General features: G+C 39.0%; 1 protein-coding gene across 3 annotated transcripts in view; it reads right to left on the bottom strand.

Moving 5' to 3' along the window:
• LOC135472223 (uncharacterized) overlaps positions 1-17,947 on the bottom strand; it is a 70,899-nt gene that overhangs the window by 37,769 nt on the left and 15,183 nt on the right. For all 3 annotated transcript variants that reach the window (XM_064751617.1, XM_064751615.1, XM_064751618.1), the window contains exons 2-8: positions 11,291-13,697; positions 10,276-10,425; positions 8,177-8,279; positions 7,794-7,896; positions 6,055-6,997; positions 1,269-1,357; positions 90-174 (exon numbers count right to left, since the gene is read on the bottom strand). In XM_064751617.1, the coding sequence (XP_064607687.1) occupies positions 90-174; positions 1,269-1,357; positions 6,055-6,997; positions 7,794-7,896; positions 8,177-8,279; positions 10,276-10,425; positions 11,291-13,697 (3,880 nt within the window). The remainder of the gene's footprint in view (positions 1-89; positions 175-1,268; positions 1,358-6,054; positions 6,998-7,793; positions 7,897-8,176; positions 8,280-10,275; positions 10,426-11,290; positions 13,698-17,947) is intronic.

Below are 17,947 nucleotides of genomic sequence, written 5' to 3'. Positions count from 1 at the left end.
AGAAAACAAACGAGAGCCCTAGATGACAGCAGCAAGCCTCCCTTAGTTATCTCCCTTGTTTGATCCCACACACCGAGCCGTGTACTTACCTATGGGTGGAATGCTGCTCTTTATTTCTGATTTCCGTCGTGGAGACTTCTGTATGTTTTTCTCATTCATGGCTTTGACTGAATTCTAAAACAGACATTTAAAAATTGTGATAACACTGTCTCAACCAAGAATGTTATTTAAAACAAACCGATGAGCAAGTGTGTCACTAAAACTCAACATTAATTGTCACCCTTTTTCTGGGAGTACCTACATGTATGACACACAGTAAATATTTGATATAGACAACATAAACACATAATGAACTCATGAAATAGAAAGAATACCTTGAACATATTTAGTACAATCATTGAATATGCATATACTGCAGCAAAGACGCATACGCACCATAATGGAAACTAAACAAGAATTATATGTAACTACAGAGATTCATATTATGAAGTATATGTACCGTTTCCCATGTTTCTGGAATTGTATACAGTACAAGATTTTTCATTTCAAAATCTTTCTACAAACAAGGTAATCACTTTCTGAATATCAGTCGCACCCAGGCTATGCAAAACCAAAATAACAAAAATGCAGACAGTGAAAATTAGGAAAGTGGTTTCAGCAAAACCTCCATGACTTGGTTTTTCTTTCTTAGGCTCCTTACACAGCAAAAATATTTCTACAGTTATAAAACCTGAAAAGTGGCCGACAGAGGTGGATGAGCCAACGTTTGGAATTGCTGTTTTCATAAGGTAAGGTTCAATTCTGGCTATACATAAAACCACAAAAGTGGCTGACATAGGTGGATGAGCTAATGTTTTGAATTGCTGTTTTCATATGGTATTTTACTGAGGCAGCATTATAAACAGGCCAATGTGCAAAATGACTGATTCAACCCACTGGAAGTGGGTTAAACGTAAAGCCACACCAATTAAAATTTTCGTTTTGCAAGCAAAATCTTTTTTTTTTCAATGATGGTGGAGGGCATAAAATAAATGTAAAACTGAAATAACATCTAACATGTGAACTGTCCCAACAATTGTCCCAGAGCACATATTAACATGATTGGAAAACCTTGGAAAACGTTGAAAAACAGGAAAATCATAAAAAAGCACTAAGATCAGACAATATACAAAGATGGATTTTCAGTTAAAGTTTTATTTTTCAGGGCACAAAATAAAACTGGCGTTGTTTAAGCACAAAAAAAGAACAAGCACTTGGTCAACACTCACCATGGAGACATCATCGGAGCGTGTACTGCTCGCACTTTTTGGTCGCTCTAATTTCATCAGGAGACTAGCTTTATTATTTACCTGTTTACCTGAAAAACAAAACAAAACAAAAAACATTTTAAATCTGACAGAAATATACATCAATGTCATACCACGTCAAATCATATAAAGGCAAATTATACCCATTACATCCATAATTCATATCAACATACAAGTTGCACAATACACATTACCTACCTGACATTTGTGACGCTTTCTGTACATACACACAATTGTCCAAGCAGCCTATAAAGCGAAGAACCGCCAACATTTTGAAAACCCAAATCTTCTGCAGCCTACATACAATTATTCCACCTGGAGTTAAGCTATGTCTACACTCAGCTGATCAAAAAAAGTGCTCAGATTTCCAACTTGATCGTCTTGAATTAATCCATGGTGAGATAAACTATGCTTGACGCTATTATGACCCTACGTGTTACATCTAACTGGACAGTGTCTGTTTTCCGTCTGGTGGGGCCAGATTGCCATGTACTTGTCATGCACACCTGTCACAGGTAACACCACAGCGCTACAGATGGCCACTCTCTGACCAGAGTCCTGCACAGCCAGATGTCCAAATGGACACAGGGGGTAGACACATACAGTGTTTGATTACAATGTACAGGTGCCTTACTAAAATCAATGGGGCATTCGCATAGTTAGGGTTCATGAGGCTTTACACTACTAATCTCACTTAGGTAAGTTTGTGTTAAACCCTAAATAATCCTCCACCATGGTTTAACAATGGTTACAAGCTTGCATTCTGAGAAGTAGAGTAACAATATGGTTGCATGTAAGTGCAGGCAATTCTATAATCTTTATTCAGAAATAATATACATGTAAGTGTGTATTTATATCCTGAATTTTGATGAAGTTGGAGTATACCTGTAGTAGATGTTAACATGCACAGAATAATATGCACAGAATAATATTCACTTAATCATGAGCACATGTACTTAACTTCCTTATTACTGTTGATTTTAGCATATAAAGCAAATTTTATACCAAAAATATGGAAGGACAAAAAGCGAAACAGACAGAAATATTTGCAGGAATGTGTATATTTTTTTCAATAGCGGTGCTGTAAATCTTCAACCTTTTCAACCACTAAAGCACTTTTATTCAGTGGAATTTAAGCACACAATTATTATCAAAATGATGCTAAATTGATTCGCTTGTGTCACTAAAGATGCAAGCTTCATAAAACTTTGCAAGTAAGTCCTTTACATCCCACAGCTCTCTCACAAATTTTCAAAATATTGGTTGTATAGGCGGTTGAAAAGGTTGAAGAAGTAGGGTACTCCTTTTTCTATATATATATTTTTTTTTTTTGACTTTTTAATTGCAACACCTCCACTTATATTACCTTATTCAGGTATCCTATGCCCTCATTAATAGACTTCAACAGGGCACTTGGCCTGGAGACATAATTCACTCTGTCTCACTAACACATTGATTCACAATCTAACCATACAATCCTATTAAGTGATGCACGTATATGGCATCGGCATAAAATATCCAGCCTTTGGCTCGATAAGTCTTTACTACTGCCAGGCCAGACATCCTTTTGCTCACTGACTTTGACAACATCACACTGATTCAATTAACTGGACATCGTCCAATTGTAACAAAAATCTAATAGTGCGGTACAGCAGGTCATCGCTTCCCTGTTCAATAATCTTTCCATCTGGGTAAATTCCAGCACGTATCAAACAATGGAACATCAATACAGCAGCCATCTTTTACCACTCACTCGCTTGCCGAACATGGCCGGTATAAGCCGATGGTGACGTATTTGCCAATCAGAAACAGCCCATTTGTAGGCTAATCCAGCTCATATAGTTTTTTTGGCCAATGAAAGGTGACTAAGACTCAGGACTGGCCAAGCTGCACGCAACATACTGTGTTGAAGACAATTATTACCCATGTCAACGTGGTGCCAGACTGATCAAAACCTACGCTCTATGTATAATGTACGGCATCTCCTGTATAAATGGGAGCATCACTTATTGATTACTGAACAGGGGAGAAGTTCCAGTAAAAACCCCGCACCATCTATACATGTACATATACATGAAAATGTCTAGCTGATGTAAACCCATTTCCATGTTGTATCCTACACATCATCAGATCATACACATGTATACCTTGGGTCTCTGAAGCCTGAACATTATGGAAATATATTCTGCTACCTTGGCAACAATTGACCTGAGTTGCTGATGAACAAAGGGAATTTGGCTTGTATTCTGCTCTACAGCTTATCAAACCCCTTGTGATGTCAACAATGTACATGCATATATACAATGTATTCATTTACAGTGCAGCTAAGCAAGTATCCTGGGCAATGCATGTGGTATAATTTAGATAAAAACAAAATTAAACCTAAATTGTAGAATAAGCCTCACTATTGATAAACTGGAGGCAAAGTAAAATTCAACACATTCGTAGACATTCAAACGGTATTTAAATACAGCCTCACTTCTCTTGGCAGCTTTTTCTATGTAATTCTATGAGGAAGTATAGTACATGTTTCAAAATACAGGTTTCTGAAGTTTATGAAGGATGTGTGGAAAATTCAGGGCAAAAAAAAAAAAAGAAGTACCAGTACTTTGAAATCTTAACATTCACTACCGAACTTCACATAAAGATTGCTTAAACTGTGAATTGCATCGATTGATTGCCACTGATGAGAAACAGGAGAAAAAGAAATTAATTTATGCATGGCACTGGGCCAATGACTGTGATTAGGTCAGCATTACATGTGGAGTACACAGGAGGTAGCTGCAGCCTTCATGTAATAGTACCTGCTCCCAGTCATCTGACCAAACCCTGACTCATCACTTCAACCGTGCCACCGGTCTCTGAACAGCGATATCGATCCGTACAAATAACACAGCCACAAATAAACAATGGAAACTCAGATTTGAAACTACGTCTAAATTCGGAGTGACATGAAATAACTTGCTGACAATCCTTGCTTTAAAATAATCTTTCAGTTTCAGGAAACAAATACATGGACTGAATGCTGTAAAGCTTTGCCATGCTGAGCAATGTATGTAGAATTCCTACAATTCTCTTTGCTTCTACATGTAAACTCCAACAATTTCATTAAATCATACAATGTAAATATTTCATTTTAACACCTGTTAATACATACATGTACAGCACACACTACTGCACCATATATTAATTCTACACGTAATTTGACAAAAGTTTACTGCAGAAAAACTATGACCAGCTTCAAGTTTACATGACCTTCATTTCATTCCATCATTGTGACTCATCCAACAAAGTACACGTACATGCAAGAACATCAAATATAGACAGCATTGCATCACTTATGCAAACAGCGTAGCCCATAACCAATGAGTTGTTGTGCTCAAACTCAACTCCAAATGGATTGGCTGTGGCTCTTTGTCCTGCGAATTGGCTTAGAGCAACCATTTTTAACAGACAATTTCCAGTTTCATCTTCTAACCACCATAAACCTCTCAGCCTTCATGCGAGAAAAGTACTGCTGAGTACCAATGTTTGATAACGGTCTCACAGTTTGCTTCAGAAGAACTTTTCAGATCATTCAAATGGGTAAAAACTGGATGGAATAAAATTCTACCTTTTGGAATTACCTTTTGATTTGCTTTCTATCCTGAAATTGATTTCCTTTCAAACACATTCACACATAAATTTTACACTTCTCCCCTTTTCTTAAACTGACAAAGCTATATTTCAAGGGAAATCCCTAAAGTACATGTCCATTAGTTGATTGACTGATTATCTTGTGTATTTTCCTCAAGAATATGTCATTTCCACAATGGCATATGGTTTTATCAGTGCAGAAAACTGGAGTGCAAGGAGTAAACCACAGAAGTACTTTGGCAAGATACTAAACGACACTCTACGCAAATAGACCTACATGTACGAATGCAATTCTGACAGCTCTAGTGTAAGTGAATAATTACAGAATTCTGCTTAAACACCAACATGTACGTAATCATATGTAATAATACTTAAATTTATTTATTTATTTGATTGGTGTTTTACGCTGTACTCAACAATATTTCACATATACGACAGCTGGCAGCATTATGGTGGGAGGAAACCGGGAAGACCATCTGCAGGTTGCGAGAAGGCCTACCCACATACGGCCTGAGAGGAAGCCACCATGAGCTGGACTTGAACTCACAGCAACCAAATTGATGGGAGGTCACTTCTGCATTGCACCGCGCTGGCATGCTAGCCCCCTTGGCCACAGAGGCCTCTAATATTAAAGTAGATCCAAGATGATTGATATGATTAGTGAATAATTATATTAAAATTTTTACCACAAAATTGATCAAAACCACCATTGCACATCTCTCCAAAACTGCAATGCCTTGTTCATGCAGTTACAGTTTGTACCTAATCAGGGCCACATACATGTACATTTCCATACTCTTTAGGCGTGATCAAACTACAGCACACCCCAACAAAGCCGAAATTATGGGAAATCTTGCCTGATAAATTTTGACTTGAATGTTTGAAACTATTTTTTATGCTCATGTGTAACCCAAATCACAAAAAGATCACCAAATTGGAAAGGTATATTTGGCCCTGTTGACTGTTAAACACATTCCTTTTCGATAAACAAAGAAGAACAGAACACAAGAACATTTGAGACGGGTAAAAAATGTGTAAAATGTAACATATGGAAGCCAGAGGCAGCTTTCTGGATTTACCCACTGCCATAATTCAGAATAGGGAAGCTTACCTCTGCCTTTCAGATCAGTGTGTCCCAGGCCACTGATGTCAGACCTGCTGCTGCGAGCCGAGCTAAGGGCGGAGTCATTAATGCTGCCATTGATAGAGCCAGAGAAATCCAGGTGTAAGGGTACTGATGTGCCTATGGAGCTGCTGGACCCAGTCCTTGTGCGGGCAGCAGGTGAAGCTTTGGCCTGCGAGCTCGTGTTCAGCCGACTCTTCACCTGACTGTAGTCGGGTTTGGGTAGGGACTGCAGCTTTTTGGGTACTTTGGACTCCACTTTTTTGGGTTCTCGTTTACGGGGAGGTGGAGCCTGGCTGAAGATGGATTCCAGTCGACTCTTCACTACCTTTTCCTTAGGCTTCGGTGGAGAATCCTTATTGGCCTCTATAGTAGACATAATGTCTCCCCATTTACTCTTAGGTGTGGTCCTTTTGATGATCTTGGGAGGCTCTTTAACAACCTTCACCCTCTCCCGTGGTGACGGCTTGCTTTCCGCATCTTTATCTTCTGACTTCAATGGAGACTTGCCAATGCTGATATCTGTCTTCTTCTTATTGGACAGGTTCTTTTTGGCCTTAGTCACAGTTTCCTTTCCTTCTTCCTTAGCTTTTGAAGGTTGCGCAGTTTTCAAGTATTCTGCAAGTTTAGAGCCCACATTAATATTCGGTTTCTTGTGGTCTATGCGGGCAGCAGGTTTTGATTTTGTCCCTTTTGTCTTTGATTTTGAATCTGGCTTTTCCTGCTTACCCGTCTGATCATCCTTGGTTACGTTTTCAGAGTTCTCTCCCATATCTACACCATCTCCCATCCTACAGGTGGAGCTATCACTCTCCACAGCCAAACTGGTGTCCATACCTTGCTCTCCTGCTTCTTGGGATGTTTCCCTGGATCGTTCCTCAGAAGAACTTTCACAAATTGTATATTGCTGATCCTTTTCCTGCTTGCTGACCTGAGAGGAACAACAACAAAAAAATCATTTCAAAATACGATATAAAAAAGCACTAAGGTTTGTCATACAAAACCATGTCATTACTAAAATTGCACCATGCTATCGCTAGTGACAGGTGAGAAATGCTAGGGCATCATTTCACGAATAAATCTTAAAGTTGTAAATGTTAAACCTAAGTTCTAAGTCATAAGTTTTACCCATCTGTATACAATAAAATTTAACTCAAGATCAGAGTTGTGACTTACGACTTTCTATGAAATGGGGGCTCAATATTGAAACTGCTTCTGGGAAAGCAATCAATATGCAACTGTTGCCTGCTAGATGATATGTAGAAAGCAGCTTAAGTAACATTATGTGGCATTACGCATTTGGGGATTTTTTATGATCTTTTCAAAGATTTTTATGCTGAAAACTGGCTAAGAACCACTTCAGGTTTTCGAACCACCAACTTCGAAGGTTCCTGCAGGGCTGTTGGCCACATGTTCTAGGAAGCTTGATGGTTCTCATGCAAATTTCAGCACAAGAACCTCTGCTACACCCAGTAAGCACATAAAGCCCAAATACAAAGAATAGTGCCGTCTGCTACATGACATCATGAACTGATATCACCCCGAAGGACAGGCCTTAATTCAATCCCTAGCACTCAATACCCACCTTATTACACCTTAACGCCCACCCCCCGGCCAAGCGCCATGCTTAACCCCAGGGACACTTCAGACTTTCAAGAAGTATCCTAATCAAAGATATTCTACAATTTATGCCTCAGATCACGGAGATAATACAAATTCACAAATACCGTTGTGACATCAATTGAGCTTTCTGTCTCTGATGTTTCTTCTGCCGTCGCTTCAAACGTCTCGTCCCGTGCCTTACAAACTGTATTCATTTGTGACCCATCTCTGCAATAAAAGGAAACCAGACATACAACATACATGTACATGTAAAAAAAAAACCTTCGACACATCTACATTGTAAATTTAAGATAAAATGCCACTCCAAAAAGCCACTTTCAGTAAGCTGACTCTCACCGGGTCAAACTCCTCACATCAAAGTTACACCAAGGTTAGTCTGTAAACTGCAATAACATTGAAACAAAAGCTTTATTATAGTATGACACAGACTCGAAGGATTCTATCTCACAAATCCATGTTAATGAAGGCAGATCTTGAATGTGCTTACGATTCCATTTCTTTCTCCTTGCCACTGGCTGTAGCAAGAGTACCAACATCACTGACATCGGAGTCCTTCATACAGCCCTGCAATGTCAATCCCTTCATCACACCTGCAGTAATACAAAACAAAAGCATCCATAATACTACATGTACATTTAGGTCTCCAACAATCTGCATATTGTCAAATCAAAAGAAAATCAAATTTGTTAAAAACAGTAAATCTGTGACCGTACTATGTTAATAATTAAATTTTTTACCTCTTGAACATTGACTTTAATGTAAAATTCTATTTTAATACCATACCTCTCCAAAATTTCTTAAAAATGTACACTGCTAAAATATATCCCCTTGAATTTATAATGTACGTGTACACTTGTGCTTAAAAATACTATCTGTGGAAAAACTAAGTAAAGGTACATGTACCTTACATGTATCAGACTTTTAGTCATATTATTATTTTAAGAAAAGATTACATGTACTGTACATATATAAGTATGCATTACTATACATCAACATTCACCGACTGAAATTGATCTCAGATTAATATAAATTGTACCTCTAAATACCCTCCACATGGTACATTTTTTTTACAGTAATTTGAGGTGTAAACTGTGCATGTACTTATAGACATCACACACTGGACAACCAGGAACAGTTTAGAAAACCACACCATGTGCTCAATGGATACTGTGATACAGTATGGTTTCAAGTATAACCACAGGCACTATGATGGAATGCACCAAATGACTTCACATATGGTATGTACAGGATGTCTAGTTTCCAGGTGACTGGGTAAGCATGCTTTCCAGTTATGTAATAATCTGACTGAATAGGTATTAATGTACACCAGAGCAGGATTATTTGACCATGAGTTATGACAGCAATCAATTGAAGCATAACACTTTTATATTGTATACTTAGAACAGTTTTAACTAATACATCAGATTTGGTAACAGCTATGAATGTGCAGATCAAGTACAGGTATCTTGAATTAAGAATCAAATTAATTAATATAAATGATATTAAAACACAAAGCTCTAAGATTACCAAAAATAATACACATGTACCATGTAGAAACAGATATTTTCTTTGTGCTTACAGCGACATGGTAAGGCCCTTCAAACTAACCAATATCAATGAAGACAGAAGTTACATATTTAACCCTGAAAAATGCACCTCTGACACCACTGATAAAAACTCAGAAATGAAGAAAATCACTAAAGTACATGTATTTCTATTCTAGTGTTGTTGAGAAGCCCACTTCTTTCAGTTTCTCAAGAAATGTTTTGAAAACTGTGTAAATAGTACGTGGAACAGCAAGATATCTGTTTACACCAAGGAAACTCTTAAAACATTATCATAACTCCAACATGGCTCTGCCACCAAGTTAAGAATTAGAATTAGACATGTTGAAAAATTTGTTGGTTATTTTTTACGCAATATTGTATCTCCATGCCACATTATGTACATGTACTGTTACTCTTGAACCTTTTCGAAATTTAACGCACTTTAAGCATTGAAATTTATACATGCAATTACTATGAAAATGACTCCAGAATGATTTATTGGTGTCACTAACAATGCAAGCTTCATAAAACTTTCAAATTACTTCTCCACACCCCAACAGTTTCCTCAGAATGTTCCAAAATACAGGTTGCAGAAGCAGTTGAAAGGTTGAACGAGGGTAATTACAATTTATACAATGCCGATTCTCTCTTACAAGTATATGCGGATATACAGTACACATGTGTACGTATATGCATGTATCCTCAACAAAAATGTAAATGCACGAAGCAATCTTTATATTGTTTTTATCTCCGTTAATTCAACCATTGGGGTAAGTATTTCAACTGGGCCACCTGATACGAGGAAAACAAATCAGTATACAAATAAATAATTTTGGGGGGCATGTTTCATGAAGGGTCATTTTAAAATAGAATTTTTGGTTTGTGCATTTATATTTGTGAGTGTACATGTGTACAATGTGCATCTAACATTACTGAAGCATTAATTCCTTTCAACAGCATAAGCGAATGTCGAGAAGCCGAACTTATTATGAAAATTATTATGCACTGACAATGAAAGAATAAACAGTGTATGTTATACCTTCTTGGTACGCCTGGAAGGTGTCTGCGTAAAGCTCCGTCAAGTTCTTTTGTCTCTCATCTGATGGTTGTGAGCCACGGATATCTGGCCACTCCGACGGGGAATTTGTGGTCAGGGTTCCCCTCTCGGAGTCTGTGTCGGGAACATAACCTGTCATGAACAGCATACACATAATAGTTACACAGCTCTACTGTTGTTGAAAATTTGTGTCTACATGCTTCAAATCCTAGTAACCGTATCATCTGCCTTTATTTAAACTCAAAACACACATATATATTGTGATGATACACAGAATTCTACATGTATGTATTAGTAAAACAGAATTTGATCAACTATATTTGATGACTGTTAAAGTATACAGCAGGAAACCAACATGAAAACAGCAATTTTAAATAGATTAAGTTTTAAACATTGTGGCACACGTACAATCGGAATCTACCGGAAATCAGAGAAAACCACTGGGCACCTGACAAACCCCCTTCACTGAAGCCCTAAGCAATGCCAAGAGGACATTGCTGTGACTCTCACTCACTGCATAAAGAGTTTCTGAGGCCAGTTCCACAGCCATTTCTGACCTACATCACAATCTAAAATAAATTTTTGACTTTAAATGTTAACTCTCACTCTATTTTCCCTAAAAGAAAAATTCACCCCTCCACAGCTTATCAAATAGTCCTATTGGTGCAAAAACTTTTTTCCCACATTTCCCAATAGGATATCATCTTACAGGTTCCAAACAACCCTCAAAAGACTTTAGAATAACAGACCCCCTCAGAATCCAGGGAAATGAGTAAATGGGCGAAAATGTTTGTGTCCAAGTAAAATCAAACTTTTGAGCACCTCATACAGGTTATCTGAAAACAAATGTGTCGAAATTTCAACTTTCTATTACCAAAAAGCTAAGCATAGTGACAGTTTAAAGTTTGACTAACTGTACATGCAAGTCAGGAATCATGCCTTCAGGCAGTCAGCTCGACAGGACCTAATAAGATGAATGATCATCAATGTGCCTTACCTGTATCCACACTGCTCACAGATGAGATGAGCGAGAGAGGCCGGTCTGTCTTGCTGTGACCAGCCATCAGATCTGCAGCCAACTGGTTCCTTTCATCTAACACCTGCTCTAGTTTGTCCAGCACAGTGGGACCACCAGACACGAGTCGTCGGTCATCCGATGTTTGAGATGCCACCATCTCTTGACTGGCCGTCATCACATTGTCTATTCCTGAGTCCGTCATCGGCTTAGAATCTGCCTTCAGTAGGTCTGTTAGCACTAAAGATGTCTGCATTTCTGCAGAAGATGCCTCAGCATCAGCACTTGTCAGCGATGACGTAGGCACAGGCGGATTTTGCAGTTCGTCCACCTGTGAATGGGGTTCAGTAAAATTATCACCACCGACTTCTGCTGGAACATCTTTTTCACCTGGTTCTCCAGGAGGGTCCGTTTCCTCCTGATAAGCATTGTTTGTCAAATCCAAATTCCTCCTCACACCTTGTAGATTTGAGCCAATGGAGGACGACAGCCTCTCCTGTTGGAGCTGTTCTGGAGTGGATGGCATCTGATCATTGTCACCATTCCCTGACTCCTGGACACTGTCAGCCTTCCGCCGCAGATTTGACACCAACGGGGTGGAGGTGACAACACCACCAGTTAAATCAAAGTTCTCATTGCTATCGAGGGAGAAAACGCGTGAATCACGTTGAGATAAGGGGTTCTCCATGACCCCAAAATCATCTGAGCAAGTGCGTGAGCGAAAAACTTGCCCAGCTGCATGATGCTTCAGTGCCTGAATTCGTGGATTGTCTGCTAAAAAGTTGGAGCAGTCCACCGTTTCTAAACAGTCAGATGGTAGGATTCCCAAACTAGACAATTCTGCGTGCCGAACGTCTGTGGACTTGTGGCCCTGATCAGGAGGATCAGAGGAGCTGGACCCATCCAGAAGGTAACTAGCGATCAGCTTGGTGTCATCCATCTCTTCTGGCTTAAGGATTCCGAACAGGGTGGCTTCACCTACATGTCTATCCCCTCTGAGAAACTCTATTCTGCTATCTAATTCTGACAAATCCTCAGCATCTTGATCATCACTTTTAGCACTAACAATATGAGTTACATTGATCCCACCATCTGATTCTTTTGCCTCAGCGTCAAATGTGATGTTCAGGTATTGCCTGCCACCAGCCACTAGCTGTCGGTGGACCTCTGGGGAGAAGGCTTCAACTTCTTCTGGATCATCATGTACCGAAAATGTATCGTTTCCCTTTACCGTCTTTGAACCAACTGGCAAGTCCTTGTTACATGGTGCCGACACAAACGTGCTGTTCAAGCTGTCTCTGTTTCCTGTTACCTTGGCAGTTATTTTCTCACTCTGTGGTAATCTGGACAATGGTAACTCGGAGAACCGTGGCCGTTTCGAATCCTGCTCGGAAGTCCGGCTATCATCTGGCTGGCTTCTCTTCTCAAATGCACGTGTCTGACCATTCGGTTCACCAGCTTTGTGAATTACCTGTGTCTGATTGAGAGCGTCCTGTTCATTAGTTGTTAGTGTTTGAGTGCGGTTGGCCAAACTACTTGTGTCTTCACTACATACTTCCTTTTGATTTGACTCCAATACCCGTGTGCTATTCAGGGCACTGCTCTCAGTCTCACAAACTGGAGCTGCAGATTCTGTCCATACCTCTCTTTTGTAATCCCCTGGTGGCTGTATTCCTTTCCCAAATGCTCCCTTTGGCTTAGGAAGCCCACTATTTTTTTCCAAGCCTTCGCTGCACACAGAGGTTGTTGTTTGACCAGATCTCGGGATGGACGATAGTTTATAAACGAAAGACAGCTTTGGCTTTTTCACTTGTGACCCTACCAGACTCTGACTAGAAGCCTCCGATCCTGTCTCGGACTGACTAGAGATAGACTCTGAAGATCCTTTCTCTGGATCTCTTGTAAGTTGCGAAGCTGATTTTGGATAATGAAGAGTTCGTCTTTGAAGCTTACTACGAAATACTTTCTCTGGTTTTAATGCAGCTTCAGTTTGCTGGCTCACAGAATCTGGGACAACCTCACCATCATCAGCTAAATTCACTTTACTAACTGGGGCAAATATTCCATAGCCTGGCTTTGCGGTGAAATAACGGACACCTTCCACTTCGCCATCATGTTTTCCAACAGGTTCATCAAGCTCTATTCCACACCACAGTCCGTCTGCCAACAAAAACTTTCCAAAGTAGAGGATTCGCCCTGTCTTCACACCACTAATACACACTCGGTCACCAATGAGAAACTTTTTACTTGTTGCTGTTTTATCTAGGGTTGGCTGAGGTGGTGGCTCTTGTACGTGGGGAAGGTTCTCTGTCTGGCTCTGGGTGGTTGGTACATGGCTTTTCCGACTGGGCAGAAATGACCGCCTCTTCAAACCAGGAAGTCTGGACTCCTGCAAAATATGTCCAAAAGTAAAAATGCATGGCTGGCATTGGCAAATATGTAACATTAACACACATGTATTATTACAAAAGAACAAAATGATATAATCATTATTTAATCATACAAAATGCCTACACAGAATTGTTGTGTCTTGACAATTACTATAATGCAATTGAGAAAGTCAACTGTATTCCTTCTTCCTTCGCATTGATTCCAACATATTTTTGTACAAGATAACACAGACGAATATCCTCTACATTTTTTTGTAAACAGTACACACGTATATGCACAGATAATGGCATGCATGTACATTTAAATATAGCCCCATGGTGTCTCCCATGTGAAAAGAATAGGATCTCAGTCCTCTAGGCATCTGGTCGGGGTGAATTTTAGAGCTCTCTCATGTGTTCCCAGTATAGGTCCACATCGATTAAAGCAAAATCTGGTCCTTGAGGGTGGACCAAGTGTGCTCTATGTGACACTTGAGTGATTGTATTCTTATTATTTAACACCACTGCTTGAGATGTAGTTCAGTATTTTGAAGACATTTAAACACAAACATGTGAGGATATTATATAAAACTATATTTATTGTGATCTTCACATTTTTTTCTTCTTCTGATTTCTGTTTCTTTAGGCTGGTTTTGTAAGAGTTTACTGTTCGCTCTGATTTTTGATGTTCTCATTCTCATGGTGAGACAACTGTTTCCCGGTATTAACATGTGGCTGTAATACTGCCAATGTGACATTAAACCTACATCATTCAATCATTCATTCATTCAAGTAAATACACTTGAATTCAAAGTTTAATCATTTGTAATCATATTTTTCTTTTCCTCCCTGAAAGCCTATGTAAATTTTTAAACTAGGCATATTTACATGTATACATTCATGAAGATTTTATCGATGTTTTATTGCTCATACATGCACATGTATTCGACATCACCCACATCGAACACTTAATAAATTCCTAGAGCCAAGGGTCCTGCCACACGTGCTCAAAAGACAACTGAGCCTACAGCTGACGAGTAAGTACCACTTATGAAGTCGTTCAGTCCCACACATGCATGTACTCTGTGCATTATAGATTCAAAACTGTCTGGTTTCTCACCCACTACAACTCACCCTTCGTATACCTGAAACATTCTTGAATATGGTGTAAAAGACCAATCAAATAAATAAATCAATCAATCAATACAGACATTAAAGATCGGAGACAATGCTACAGCTACATGTACTTTACACGGAAACACAGTACTTCGCATACATGCACATGTAGACATGTATACATCAGGTCATGGCCTTCAAGAGTTGGACATACTTGTTTGGAAGTCGAATTTGGTTACACCTTACCAAAACCGATTGGATATGTTTAGTCTGTCCTCCATCCAGACCAGTGTTATCACAGCTGCATTTGACAATTTCAGCTCTTCTGTCTCATTGGGATGTTTTCAATAAATGAAAACCATGATAAGGTATATATGCTAAAGGATAAAATCTTTCAGGTTTTATGAGTCTATTATATCATGGTTTGTACCTGATATTACAGAATGCCTAATAAGTTATGTAACATACTGTATGCATCTTCGCTAAACATGCATTTGAAGCTGAGTCATGACAGCCTTTGCTAACTGGTTCCTCTACTTCATAGCAACGACAAGTATATTTTTCAACTAAGCATGTGCATATTCACGACCGTTACATCAGTGTTTTATGACTCATATTTGACATTGATTACTGAACATATGGAGAGTTCTTGTATTCCTGGAGCAATGTGCTCACATGTTAATTAATGCCTTATCAGATTTGACACAAAGGCTTTCGCCTCATCACAAAATGAACAGCTCTTGGTGGAAATGCCCATACTGGGAAAAAAGCAACTTTTTAATATTTATCTGTGTGAAGGCATTTGTCACAGACATGTCTACCTCAAATGCCAGTTTTGTGGGGTGAGAAGAATGGAAGGCAAGGGGGTGGGTGGTGTTGAGAGAGTTACAGATGATTTGAATTTGGTTCGAGTTACTGAATTGAGCTAGTTGATCACTTTTTAGTGTCATTCTGTGGGGAGTAATTATCACAGTGTCGTTAAGATGCCTAATTATCTCATTATTCTTGTCAATAGTGGCAACAATAGCCCGACATCACATGACCTATAAAACTGCTGATTTGCCAGTCCCACTTTCAATTTCAATAAAGTGGTTTCAATTTTAAAACACTGATTAAGTACAGCAATACATGTGGGATGCCTACAGATCCAATATCAAAGGAATAGACATTGTAAATGCATTCATTAGACCCGACACTTCTATATACACATATTCTGTCCAAATTACTGTATTGTGGTCAGGTTATATGACTTTACAGGGTCTTGCAGCTACTGTAATTCCTAAGAGTGTACAATGCACATGACTTCATCACTGGATTCACCAACGCCATGGCCATGCCTCTGTTTAAAGCACAGGTTTTAATGCATTTGGGAAACTTGATGTATCAGTACAGTAACAGCATCCCCATGCATAATGTGGACATATATTTTGCCCAGTAAAACTTGTTCTTTTAATAACAGTGTTGCCACAGCAAAAGACAGCACATGCAGGCATCTGGTTTTAATAGAAAGATAGAGTCCTCTATAAGTAGCTTTGTTTACTGCGCAGTTGAATATAAAGTATGTTACTAAAAACTAACACTACTGTTACATGGATGAGCCAGATCATTACCACCTGCAACATTACTGTATACAGGCCTCTTGTATTAAGCCCTTATTATACAGATGTAAAATGCCTGCTTTTTGTTGAAGCAGTTAAAAACAACAAGTAAATGTATATTATGAAAGTATCAACCAGTATGCCAAAGGCATGACCAATATAACATTGCAGAAGCTCTTCACATGCGAAATCAAGCAGTGTAGCAGCACTCGCATGCATTTTGCTAAAAATACATGTACCTGTAAACAGTTCTACATGTGTACAATGCTTCCTATTTTTTTGTTTTTTTTTTTGTTTTTTTTGTTTACAGGAGTCTTCAGCTCTGCATGCACTTAGCTCACATGCAAACAGTAACACCTACATGTGCATGTCACTGATGAAAACCCAAATGCTATGCTATCACCTAACTGTAACCAATGGAAGAGACTGGAGAAACCAGTCAGGGTTTGTGAAAAAACCAGCCTGAAAATCTGGAGAAATCCGATGAGGAGTCCTTGGGAAAACCAGAGGAAAAGTTGTGAGAAACAAGTGAGAGAATGTGGAGAAACCAGTGCAAGAGTTAGACGAAACAAGAGAGAGAGTATGGAGGAACCAGAGCGAGAGTATAAAGAAACTAGAGGGAGAGTATGAAGAAACCTGAGGGAAAGTGTGGAGAAACCAGAGGAGGTTGGGGGAGAAACCAGAGCGGGTTGGGGGACAAACCTGTTGGTCAGTCTAGTATTTCTATTTATTTAGTTTATTCACAATAACAAGAGAGCACTGCTGTAAAATTCAGGCCTTGCTGTCAACAAGCTACATATATATTACCTTAAGACGAATTTTTTTTGACTACTTCTTTGTCCCATTCTTTCAGAGGCATTTAGGAATTGGGATGGTATAGATAGATCATATGGTTTGATAAAAATGTAAGAACCTACATCGAAACGTCGCCAACACAATACATCCAAGAGTTGTTATCCATAAGTAATGCCTCTGTCAATCTATTCTTTGTCCCAATTTCATAATATAAAAAATTTAATCACTGATGAGTTAAAATTCAAGCTTCACACCTTGGACACTTGGCTACACATTAGAATACTCAAGAATATTTCACTTATACCACGATGGCCAGCATTATGGTGGGAGGAAACCGGGCAGAGCCCGGGGGAACCCAACGACCATTCGCAGCTTGCTGGAAGACCTTCTCACGTACGGACAGAGAGGAAGACAGCATGAGCTGGACTTGAACTCACAGCGACCACATTAGTGAGAGGCTCATGATCCTTACTAGTACAACATGCAAAAGTTACACTAGTTGTAAACTGTGTGTGATATATTAAAGTGACACATATACCGTAGACAATGGTGGAAAATAATTATCTGTGAGAAAATCACAGAGTAAACCATATCGACAACTATAAACAGCAAAATTTCTCACTTTCAACCCATGGCAACCCATTTTCAAATCAATAAAACTTTTTTTAAATCTAAAAAATTATAACAAATTATAAATCCACATGTATACACACCACTCCCAAGACAAAATTGACACATTAAGGGAGATACATACATGTACA

This window comes from Liolophura sinensis, chromosome 8 (assembly GCF_032854445.1).
Source record: "Liolophura sinensis isolate JHLJ2023 chromosome 8, CUHK_Ljap_v2, whole genome shotgun sequence".
Classification (NCBI taxonomy): domain Eukaryota; kingdom Metazoa; phylum Mollusca; class Polyplacophora; order Chitonida; family Chitonidae; genus Liolophura; species Liolophura sinensis.
The sequence above is the reverse complement of the archived record's forward strand: the minus strand, read 5'-3'. Positions and strand labels throughout refer to the sequence as shown.